We start from the raw sequence: 12,878 nt of genomic DNA, 5'->3' as shown, positions 1-12,878 counted from the left end.
TTTGTTTTTATTCTTAACTCCTTTATCCCTATGCTGATTAAATTCATGAATATTGACATTCAAAAACTGCTAGAATTTATCATGTAGTAAAATTCTTGCCTGCAAACTAAAAAGGCCTTTAAGTTTTCTTTTGTTAATATAGATCTTAAAATAGCCTAACAATAAATGTGTTTTACTTTTGAGAAACAAAGAAAACTTGGCTTGAGGGAAAACTCTGATTCAGAAGCACGTAAATTCATCTTCAAACATATCAGTGACTAGTCTATAGATTTATACTGTATATTGGCTAATGGAAGATATAAAGAATAATAGCTTAGTTACAAGAATGCTGGTTTCAACTTAATGTGATAAAGAGCTTTCTAGGAATTAGTTGTCTAACCATGGAATGGGCCATGCTCGGAAACAGTTGATTCAACATCAGTAGAATTGTTGATACATATATCAAGATATTCTCATTCCTTTACTCATGCTTGGACTTACTAGTTCACTAAACAATTGCTAGAACATACTAAGTTCTGGGAACAGTGTAAGATCTTTAGGATACAAAAGTTATTAAGATTTAGGATCTATCCTCAACGGATTTAAATTCAATGATGGAAAAAGACACATGCAATGATGTAAACAGAACTTCAGAGAAATTCACCAGAAAGAGATATGCAACTCAACAGAGAATCATAATCTAGAAAAGATTCTTAAGTGAGACAATGTGTGCATGCTAAGTTGCTTCCGTCATGTCTGACTCTTGGTGGCCCTATGGACTGTAGCCCACCAGGCTTTTTTCTGTCCATGGGACTCTCCAGGCAAGGATACTGGAGTGGATTGCAATGCCCTCCTCCAGGGAATCTTCCCAACCTAGGGGGCAAACCCACATCTCTTAAGTTTCCTGCACTGGCAGGCAGGGTCTTTACCACTAGTGCTACCTGGGAAGTCCCAAATGAGACAATGTCTGAGCTAAATTTCAAACACTGAGCATAAGTTATCCAAACTAAGTTGTGTAATGGAAGATGAAAGATTCAAAAAAGAAAAAGTAACAAACAAAAGGTAATTAGATACACAGCTGCTGCTGCTGCTAAGTCGCTTCAGTCGTGTCCGACTCTGTGAGACCCCATAGACAGTAACCTACCAGGCTCCCCTGTCCCTGGGCTTCACCAGGCAAGAACACTGGAGTGGGCTGCCATTTCCTTCTCCAGTGCATGAGAGTGAAAGGGAAGTCGCTCAGTCGTGTCCGACTCTTCACAACCCCACGGACTGCAGCCTACCAGGCTCCTCGGCCCATGGGATTTTCCAGGCAAGAGTACTGGAGTGGGGTGCCATTGCCTGCTGTAGATACACAGCAGTTTGGTGTAACTCAAGAAACTACAAGCAGTACTTCCCTGGTGGTCCAGTGGTTAAGAATCCGCCTGCTAATGCAGAAGACACAAGTTTGATCCCTAGTGCAGCAAGATCCCACATGTGAGGAGGCAACTAAACCGGTGTGCCACAACTAAACCGGTGTTCCACAACTAAAGATCGTGCCCTTCTGCCTCAATTTCTGAGCCTGCGTGTTGCAACTACTGAAGCCCACATGCCTAAGAGCCTGTGCCCCACAACAAGATAACCCACCTTAATGAGAAGCTCATGTGCCACAACTAAAGACTAGCCCTTGCTCACTGCAACTAGAGAAAGCCCACGGGCAATAAGTAAGATCCAGTGCAGCCAAAAATGAATGAAAAGTTTAAAAATAAATAAGTAAAAGAAACTATAAATATTTGCTAAATGTAAATAGATGGAAGCAGGACGTTTTAGAAAATGTTCAGATATCAAGTAAGAGAAAGCCATGCACATGAGCTTGAAATTTCTTCTGCAAAGAATTTCATGCAGCGAAGTCATGAAAGCATACTACACAGAGGTCTGATATAGTCAGATTTGAACTTTGAATAAATAACTGTAGTAGCTGAGTGAAAGATGGATCTGAGTAAGAATAAAAAAATTAGAAGATGAGGAGGCAATTTTAATAAAAGACAAATAGGCTGTAAGAGTGGAGAGAAAAGAGAGTCAGAAAATATTCAGAGGACGAAACAGGAAGATTTTAAAGATTTCTTAATTGTCTCAAAGTGAAAGTGAAAGTCGCTCAGTCGTGTCTGACTCTCCATGGAATTCTCCAAGCCAGAGTACTGGAAGGGTAATTGTTCCCTTCTCCACGGGATCTTCCCAACCTAGGGATCAAACCCCTGTCTCCTGCATTGCAGGCAGATTCTTTACCATCTGAACCACCTAGGAAGCCTAGGAATACTGAAGTGGATAGCCTATCCCTTCTCTAGCAGATCTTCCTGACCCAGGAATCGAACCAGGGTCCTCTGCATTGCAGGCGGATTTTTCACCAGATGAGTTACCAGGGAAGCCCATAAGGTGATATATTTGCTGCTAAAAAGTAAAGGAATTCACTCTAGAAGTAAAATCTTTTCATCTAATATTTTATTCATTTAGTATTTTGTCTCAAGTAAATAGAAACCAAATACAGCTCCTATGTTTCAAGCTGGAGTGGCACAATGAAGTGGAAAATCATTCCTGAAGAAGGGACTTTAACAGAACATTTCACATAGTATAGGAAGTGGGATTAAACTACGTTTAATATTCTGTGGACTGAAGAGGATGGACCTAAATGAGAAATATGGCCAGAATTCCCAACGACTTACTTCATTCTCTGGTCTTAGTAGCCTGTTTATCATCCTCCAATTCCAGAATACTCCTTGTTTCAATTTTTCCTTTTCTCCCCACTATACACTGTTCTTCTGGAAAATTTTAGCCCACACTTATCTGTCCTACCATCTTGTTGGTTTCCAGGAGGGCAGGAAATGGAAAAGCAATTTGTGCCCAAATAGTCCAGGCAATGACACCCCACTCCAGTACTCTTGCCTGGAAAACCCCATGGATGAAGGAGCCTGGTAGGCTGCAGTCCATGGGGTTGCTAAGAGTCGGAAAGACTTGAGCGACTTCACTTTCAGTCTAGTTACATTTCCAGAGCTCCATAGCAACACAGGGTTAGTGGCTACTGTGGTGGGCAGCATAGCTACAAAATATTTCCACCATCACAAAGTTTTATTAGATGCTATTGATGGGAGAAATTGCTAAGTTGGAATTTTTTAAGTTGCAAGCGACAGAAATGTATGTTAAGAAAAGATACGTTGGGTAATAATGTGGTAGGTTAGAGAATAAACTGAAAATCTTTAAGAATTAGTATAAATCTGGGGACGTTGTAACCTAAAGAATGGGGACTCAGGAAGGACTCCTCTCTGTGCGTCTCTGTCAGACTTCATTCTCTCCCACTGACAATGAGATTTCTCCATGATGTCAGCAAACTGGGCTACAAAGAGTACAGATTCTCACTTTAATACACGATGCCACAGCCTTCCAATTCCTCTTTTTTTTTTTCCCCTTTCTACCTCTGGTTGGACTTAGATTGGACTGGTAAAGATTTTCTGTCCATTCTTTGTAGCAGTCGCTGTAGCGAAGGAGGTAAAATACTCTGATCTGTTCAGTTTGGACAATTTCCCACGGCTTTAGCAAGTGTCAGTACCAGAAAAACAGCGGACAATCATGCAGGGAGTGGAAGAGTGTTAGCATCACAACAGTCACTGGCAGAAGTGTGAGGCAGTCAGCTGCCCCCAAAAGTGTTTTCTTTAGTAGCATAAATCTCAGAAAAGTCTCCCAAATTGCATCCCAGAGCTGCTTTCATGATTTTTATTCTTATTGTATAATGCCATTATTTTTTCCCTATCAGTAATAATGTAGTTTTCAACACATGTTAATTGAAAAGATTGTTCTGGTACTTTAGCAAACGTCAAGTGAAACATTAATTTCCTTCTTTCTACTGAATATCTGTAAACTGAAAAAGAACAGTTGCTGAGTCAAACAGTATTTTCTTTTATCATAACCTTGATAGGGAACTGAGTTAAAACACTAAGATTTTCATTTATGCTGACTTTTTTATCTATTCTATAACTCATGCAATTATATCTTTATTATACCTCCTACTGGCATACATATACCAAGAGATCCATTAACAAAATAAGAGCAAAAATCATATTTAACTTACATCTTCTATATCCTTGTCCAGAGCTACAATTCTTAGAGGGGTGGTCAAATTCAGACTGTCAGAAATAGTTGCTCCCACTGGAGCAGATTCCAGAATATAGCCTTGATAACTAGGCATTGTGAAATACGGGCTCTGATTGTTTTCATCCAGTATTTCAATATGTAGACTGGCAAAAGCGGGAAGAGGATGACCATTGTCCTGTTCAGCCTAAAACAAAGTAAAAAAAAAAGAAAAAAGATTAAAAGATTGAATGTTATGGAATCCTTTTAGAGTGCCATTTTTCATACTATATATATAAGGATTATGTTTTCAACTGGTATCTTTACAGAAAGAACCGCTTTACAGTAAAAGAACCATTGGAAAACACAAGGAGATGGAAGTCCAGAGAGGCTTCATCCGTTTTTGCATTCCTGTCCTCCAACCCAGTGTATATTTCAAAAAAAGAAAAAAGAAATGACTGCAATGAACTTTCATTATCTGTGATTGCACATTACTAGGAGAAATAACAGTGCTTAAATAGTTAGAAGATCCAATCAGTCCATGCTAAAGGAGATCAGTCCTGGGTGTTCATTGGAAGGACTGATGTTGAAGCTGAAATCCAATAATTTGACCACCTCATGCAAAGAGTTGACTCACTGGAAAAAAACCCTAATGCTGGGAAGGATTGGGGGCAGGAGGAAAAAGGGACAAAAGAGGATGAGATGGCTGGATGGCATCACCAACTCAATGGACATAGGTTTGGGTAGACTCCGGGAGTTGGTGATGGACAGGGAGGCCTGGCGTGCTGTGATTCATGGGGTCGCAAAGAGTCGGACATGACTGAGCGACTGAATTGAACTGAACTGAAATAGTTAGAAAATCACGAAGTAAACACATTTGACTGAATTGCTGCTAAAATATTTAAGTAAAAGACAGAGAAAAAGATTCATAACTCAGAAAACCTGTTGTTTTTATTTTTGTCTTTTTCATGTCTTATTCCTCACTAATAATTAAATCCTCAAATAATTCAAAATTCTACATAAATTTAACAGATTAAGTCTACATTTGTTGCCCATGGAAAGTCTTCAAAAAACCCTTATACAGGACATAGACAATTTAAATACAATATTTATTTTTAGTAGCAGTAGAAATTTAAATATTAGTTAACCATAAAGATGCTATTCAGGTAAAATAAATGTTCCTGAATTGGGAACTTTTTTTTTTAACTTTTTCAGCTATTAAGAAATTGATGACAATTTGTTTCCAATAAATTTTACTAGATAATCTCCACACACATGTTATAAATGGGTGAACACCAACCTTTAACATCAGCTCTTGACATCCTGTTTTTTTTGTTTGTTTTTAAGCATCTTACTATATGTCTATCCGGATATTTTATAAGGGAAGATTTTATCACAACTGACTTCTATAAAATCTTCTCAAAACTTCAGAAGTAATCGTTGACATAATTTAGTTCCATACATATACCAAGAGATGTGTTATATATATATTTCAAAATAGATTCAAATTCTGTTATAATTTTTATTGATATGTTTCCTCCATTTTTGCAGTAGTTGTATCTTGAAACCATGTAAGAGTTGAAGTTAAATCTTTTCTTTTAAATCCTATAGTGCTTTCCTATGGAATACAGTGGCATTTGGCCATGAACGTTTATAAGCAGTTTGATACATATCTCTATTTAATATCAGGTCTCATTTTGTCTTTGTTCAGTCGCTCAGTCATATCCTCTTTGCAACTCCATGGACTTCCGCACGCCAGGCTTCCCTGTCCTCAACATCTCCCTTATCTTCACCACTGAGCCTCTAGAAGTTAATTTTCTCTTTTTTCTCTTGTAATTTACCAATTGTATTCATTGGAGGGCAGGTGACAAATCACAGAGATGCTTGGTAGTATCAGTAAGTTTGCACCAGGAAAAGTCACTTCACATTATTATTAGATATTTTAAATACATTTATGCTAATTATAACAATGAAATTATGATAATTAATAAACCCATTGTTAATCTTATATAAAGAATAGATTTAGAAGAAACACTACTTTTCTTTGTTTGTTACCATTTTCATAACTATTTCAATATATTAGATTTCCTTTATAATGTTATGCAATTTATTTTCTGATTTTGAATTTTCATCTGAGAGCAGATTGCCAGAATGTTTCTGTGCATAAAATGTTTATAAGCCCCTGCTCTGCATTAAAGACAATAGTACTGGAAATAATGTGCAACCTTTTATGTAACATTGTATCCTTCTCTCATAACCATATGTGTTCCTGACACCACCAGCCTAGATAAGTTCTTTCTGTATCCAGCTGTTGTGATTAATTTGTGCTGAGACTTGGATATTCTAGAAATTCCCCCTGTGACTTAGAGCAGGCTTTCTGGACACAGCTGACCGGGGTAAAAGGTACAGTCCCTGACTAGAAAATATCACCTTTCACTGTAGGAAACTAATTGGTCCATATGGGGTTCCAACTCAATGACCTTTATCTGATTGAAGAAGCAGGAACAGTTTATAGGCACAAGTCATTTGGAACAAGACGTTTTCTCTCTCCTTTTATTGTGTTTCTAATTGTTCTGAAAGTCATTATGTTATATCCTGGACACACTAGTAATGCTATGAAAAGTAACACATTTATAATTTTCCCCCTTTTTCTAATACACATACACAATTTATGGATGGTGAGGGGAAAACAAAAAGCAAACTATATAATAATGAAAAATTTTACTTTACATTCAACTCATATGCTGCTAATTTTTACTGCCAGCTGTGAAGGCAGGAAAACATCTATTATTTGCATAATGGAAACAAAATGATCCAACAAAAAGAGGAAAATAACTAAATTAGATCTATGGAGACAATTGATTTCCCCATATCTTTAAAAACAACGTGTAAAGGCTGTTTCTGTTATTTCTCTAAGTTTAGTTTGCTGTTAATATGACTACTATTTTTGGATTTCTACTATATATTTTGCCCTCTTCGGGGTATTTCAGATGTGCCAACTAGGTTGCTGTCTCCAAAGTCCACATTCTTAATCTCTATATTATTTTGCCCCTCTAAATGTGAAAATATATACTTTCATGTTGATGAAAAAACCAAAAGGTTAGTTTTATGTTAAAGGCCACACCACATCTAAGTCCCATACAGAGTAGGGCCCAGACTCAGGTCTCCTGATTTATGAGAAGCTATAAAAGATGCTTACTCCTTGGAAGGAAAGTTATGACCAACCTAGATAGCATATTCAAAAGCAGAGACATTACTTTGCCAACAAAGGTCAAGGCTATGGTTTTTCCAGTAGTCATGTATGGATGTGAGAGTTGGATGATGAAGAAAGCTGAGCACTGAAGAATTGATGCTTCTGAACTGTGGTGTTGGAGAAGACTGTTGAGAGTCCTTTGGACTGCAAGGAGATCCAACCAGTCCATTCTAAAGGAGTTCAGTCCTGGGATTTCTTTGGAAGGAATGATGAAGCTGAAATCCAGTACTTTGAGCACCTCATGTGAAGTGTTGACTCGTTGGAAAAGACTTTGATGCTGGGAGGGATTGGGGGCAGGAGGAGAAGGGGACGACAGAGGATGAGATGGCTGGATGGCATCATGGACTTGATGGACTTGAGTCTGAGTGAACTCCGGGAGTTGGTGATGGACAGGGAGGCCTGGCGTGCTGCGATTCATGGGGTCGCAAAGAGTTGGACACGACTGAGCAACTGGACTGAACTGAACTGAATTGGTGCATGATTATCTTAATTTGCAGAATGTAAATGAATATCCAAATGTAAGACTAATGGAAGGAGAGAAAGTTAATAGATACTCCAGGTAGAATTACAGTTAAACTATGCCAGTTAATTTAATATTATTATGCTTTTCTCTTTAGAGGGCTCATACATGAAACCTTTCATCCAATCATCTCTTCTTCTGTGTAATAAAAATAGGAATTCTAAAAAGTCTGACATAGTCTGCTCCTCTGTAGTTGCTAGTGAATGAGATGAGAAGCATGAAAAAGCAGGTCACGGTAGTATTTAAAAAATCACCTAATCCCATAAGATAAACTTATTTATATCTACAAAGCCTATAGTTACAAGTTAAACATTATGTTTAAAAGCTAGGTTTTACTTGGCGAATTTCTGGGCATGAGTCTCATTTTCAGGAATGAAACCAAAGTAAAACTAAAGCCAAAACAGAAGTATAAAAAATATACTATTTAGTTACTTTGAAGGGCAAACCATTAAGACATACAAACTACCTAATTTTCATTATCAAAACAAGCAAACATTGATAACCTCCTAGCTCCCTGAACCAGAGGACTGAAAATGAAGATAGCTATTTTCCCTGCTGGTTGGTGGCAAGCAAGGTAAGATTCCATGATCTCTAGTATGCATGCATGCTAAGTTGCTTTCATTCTGTCTGACTCTGCAACCCTATGGACTATAGTGTGCCAGGCTTCTCTGTTTGTGGGATTCTCCAGGTAAGAATACTGGAGTATGTTGTCATGACCTCCTCCAGGGGATCTTCCTGACCCAAGAACTGAACCCGTATCTCTTATGTCTCCTCATTGGCAGGGGGACTCTTTACCACTAGTACCACCTGAGAAGCCCTCAGATCAAAGATCATATTAATATTGCCAACTAATTAATAGTTTAAAACAAGCGTATACTATTGCTTCTTGGCCTTTCTTATAAAATTACATTGCTTTAAAACCTAAGAAATTACTTTTATTTAGACTTCACTACTCTAAAAATTACAGAATTAAAATAAAGACTACTGTATTACATAAAAAGAGCCTATTTATAACAATTATTAAAAATATTTGAGTACTTTAAAAACTGAAATATTTTATCAGATAAAACACACAGTGTTGTTTTGTATATTTTATGATTGATTTGTTTGTAATGTCACAAATATAGTAAAGGAGTGCATTCTTGTTTGGAAATAAATACATTTCCTATTTGACAAAAAAGAAAAGATCTTTACCAGGAAGACTGTGAATAACACACTCTCGAGGGGTTTATAGTATAACAACAAAATCATATTCACACATTTTCCATCTAGAAAATATTTTTAAAGTGAAGTATATTTCATCTTCCTTTGATGTGAGAATTTGCCCACTGTGTTTATAATTTATCACAATGAAAACATGAATTCTTGGAGCTTCTGTATAATTTTCAGTAATAAAAATCCTTCTATTTGCTTAGATTTTGAGATATAAACTGACACTGGAATGACTAAAGCAATTTTGAATGATTTAAAGAAGAAAATCCAGTTGCTCTTGGGAGGATCACAGATTCAGAAAACTCCCACTAAGCACAAATATATCAGACTATTTGGCTGATAGTTGAACATGAGAATCATCTTGGCCATAAATAGCAAGGCCAGGCAGTGACAAAATTATGATCATCATTGTGTAGTAACATTTTTCTGGAGTGCTTCTCACTCATGCTGTCTTCCCCTTATTTTTCCCTGTATTACACTTTCCCATTCAGTGAAAGTCTAGGCTGGATTCTGATTTCATTTCCACAGACTATTCTTTCCACTTGGAGATACCTCTCCTAAGGTGTTTCTGTGATGTGGCTGACTGGAATAGACCATCTGGAAAATTTGAATTTTAAAAAATCATCAATATCAAAAAATCTATATCTGTGTGGGTTATTTCTCAGAATCTAGAAAGTAATGTGTGAGAGTTTCTTCTATGTACTAGTCCATTCTTTAGGGGAAAAAAGAAAGACAAAAAAAAAAAAAACTAGTGAGAAAAATTGTTTAGCTTTCAAGTTTTTAGATATAACTTTTTAGTTCTATTTCTTATACAGCAATCAAAAACTATGAAAAAAGTTACTTGTGGATTACCATGTAGGAGGGTTAAGGTAGTTTCTGTGTGTGAAGGGCTGTGTCGTGGGGAGATATGGCAAGGACTTCTCAGAAAGAGGCTTTCATGTGAACATTTTTACAATATTTAGACTTGCTGTTGTATTCAGTGACCTTTGCAGACAAGAAGGCCTTGCCAAATTCAAGGGACTGTGACGAGAATGGATAAACTGCTTTTCTTTTTCCGAAGAGTTGCAGGTCACCTTCTGAAGAAGAAAAAAGGCCAAGTAAAATATAACCTCTGTGTGTCTTTTCTCAGCTTGCACATTTGGACAGCCACTATCTTCAGATGCAATATTCTGTATCTGTTCTAACTAACCCAGCTGGATGAATAACAACATGAGAAAGAGGACATCATATATTCTTTCCTTGTATTGATTTTCATAACTGATATAGTAATTGATTTAGCTTAGTACTTAGAATTTTTTAAAATATGAACAATCGGTAGTAAATAAAAGGATACAGTGTTCTTTATTAGGAAATAAAAATGATGTTATGTGATAATTACTAGATTGGAAAAAGTAGAACATAAAATTTAAAGATCAGTATCTAGCAAATGTATTAAATATGTCAGTGGATTTCTGAAAGTGTATTATTCCTAGAGACATCTATGGAGGGGTTGTTATTTTATTACTGATAAGGAATAATACCTGAAATTTCTGTGGGATATGTTTCCTAAAAGTATCTAGGACTTTCACTCTTAATGTCCTTAAACTTCCTTACCATATAGATTTTGCTATTGGGCAGAGAAAGAGAGCTTACTTTTCACTTAACTGCTAAACTAAGATGTAGGATATGTGTGTAATTTATTCATTCAACAGGAATCTGTAAGAATAGGGAGTGCCATATATAGCTAGAATATTTCCAGAATTATGAAAGTATGTTATTCATGGAATTTGTCTTTCTTCCTATGGCTAGGCAACATCAGCTCTGATTTTTTTTTTTTCCTTGTCTTAATCCTGGCTCATTGAAAGTCCTTATTCAATCCTTCCCAAAGAGAGCATCTAAGGTTTTCTTCTCTCTTCTTAATTTCTCTCTTTCTTTTGACAAGCTGACAATACATACACCATAATAGAAAGATAGCAACTTATATTTCACAATCTCTATAACAGATTTTATGAATTTTGATAGGTCTCTCATGTTCATGGGAGATGTCATCCTTTTTATTTTGAGAAGTGATGACTAATGATCTGTGACTTCCTGTCTGCCTCCAGTACCTGATCTTTAAAATCAGCAGAGTTTTTCTGTTGGAAATTCACGTAGTAGGCAATGTTTTGATTGGCTTGAAGGCAATATGGAGCAGCCTGGGCTAATTTTTACTTTAGCAATACCTATTGGCAATATGGGGAGATAGGCGGGATGCAAGAAAAAGAGACTAAAACCATAGAGATCACTTGTGTGAGACTATGGGCCATGAGGATGAAACGCAGAGAACTGCAGGCGGCATGGAAAGTTGGGGAGGCATTTAAGAGAAATTCTGGATAGGACTTGAAAAGTGACTGGGTAGGTCCATACGGGATCTGGTGTCTCAGAAGTACTGGGAACTCCTAGCTTGGGTGACAGGTTGATTGTCATATTATTAATCGAAAGAGAGAAGACGAGGTTTCAAAGGATAGGCAGTTTACTACATCCTTAATTTGATTCAACTACAAAACACTAGGGGCAGTTGTCCAGCCAGTAATCGGACATATCGATGTAGAAATCAGAAGGGATATACGTCTAAAAGCATAATTTTCATACTTGTGACTTCCTTGAGGCAGCACTTTCATACATTTCTGTCTCCTCAACACCAAGCAAAATGTCAGGCCCCTAATGAGCACTCAGAAAGGATTTCGCAAACTGAAAAACTAGCAAATGTCATATGGCTTAAGGACAGTGAATCCTAGTTTCCCACTGAACTCCTGCGAAGTAAAGTATAATCAATATTATTATTCAAATAGAGGACAAATATTTTCTAGATTTGTACTATTAGACATTCACGAGCAGGATCAAGAGTTGTAGTGGCTGTTCTTTTAGACCTCAGTCATCTCTTGTATGCTATTTCCCTTGACTCTCAAATTACTAAAGCAATATAACTCACCAGGAGAACTGGCATATTAACTCCACTATTTAAGCTTATCAGTTTCAATTCTGTGGCTCATTTTCTGTGTAATACATACATATATATATGTATGCTGCTGCTACTGCTGCCAAGTCGTGTCCTACTCTGTGCGACCCCAGAGACGGCAGCCCACTAGGCTCCCCCGTCCTTGGGATTCTCCAGGCAAGAACACTGGAGTCGGTTGCCATTTCCTTCTCCAATGCGTGAAACGGAAAGGGAAGTCGCTCAGTCATGTCCGACCCTCAGCGACCCCATGGACTGCAGCTTTCCAGGCTCCTCTGTCCATGGGATTTTCCAGGCAAGAGTACTGGAGTGGGGTGCCATTGCCTTCTCGGTATGCATAAAATGTATATATTTGTGTTATATATATATATATATATATGTATAATATTTTTAGAAGGAGGATTGTTTGCTTATTTATATACAGTCATAAATAGCTTTTAAGTGCTAGTCACTCAGTCATGTCTGACTCTGCAAACCCATGGAGTATAGCCTGCCAGACTCCTCTGTGCATGAGATTCTCCAGGCAAGAATACTAGAGTGGGTAGCCATACCCTTTTCCAGGGGATCTTCCCAACCCAGGGATCAAACCCAAGTATCCCACATTTCAGCCAGATTCTTTGCCATCTGAGCCACCAAACTGTCTTAATACAGATATAGCTTCCCCCCACCACCAGGGATTTAATTTATTGGAGAAGTTCATTGAATTTCTATTCTGGACAGATAAAGAATAAAATCTGTCCAATACATACACTCTGAAATGTATGTATTTAAATGCAATGAAGATGCAGTACCATATCCAGCAGCCTTAAATTATTTATGTGCCAGGGAGAAAACCATTATAAGAA

The 12,878-nt window shown here is 37.3% G+C and overlaps 1 protein-coding gene across 1 annotated transcript in view; it reads right to left on the bottom strand.

Annotated features, from left to right (window-relative positions):
* The window catches only part of PCDH15 (protocadherin related 15), a 1,094,267-nt gene that overhangs the window by 412,913 nt on the left and 668,476 nt on the right, over positions 1–12,878 (bottom strand). Inside the window, exon 11 of the mRNA XM_060404607.1 lies at positions 4,076–4,282. Coding sequence (XP_060260590.1) covers positions 4,076–4,282 — 207 coding nt within the window. The remainder of the gene's footprint in view (positions 1–4,075; positions 4,283–12,878) is intronic.

This window comes from Ovis aries, chromosome 22, assembly GCF_016772045.2.
Source record: "Ovis aries strain OAR_USU_Benz2616 breed Rambouillet chromosome 22, ARS-UI_Ramb_v3.0, whole genome shotgun sequence".
NCBI lineage: Eukaryota > Metazoa > Chordata > Mammalia > Artiodactyla > Bovidae > Ovis > Ovis aries.
This window is presented reverse-complemented; position numbering and strand designations above follow the sequence as displayed.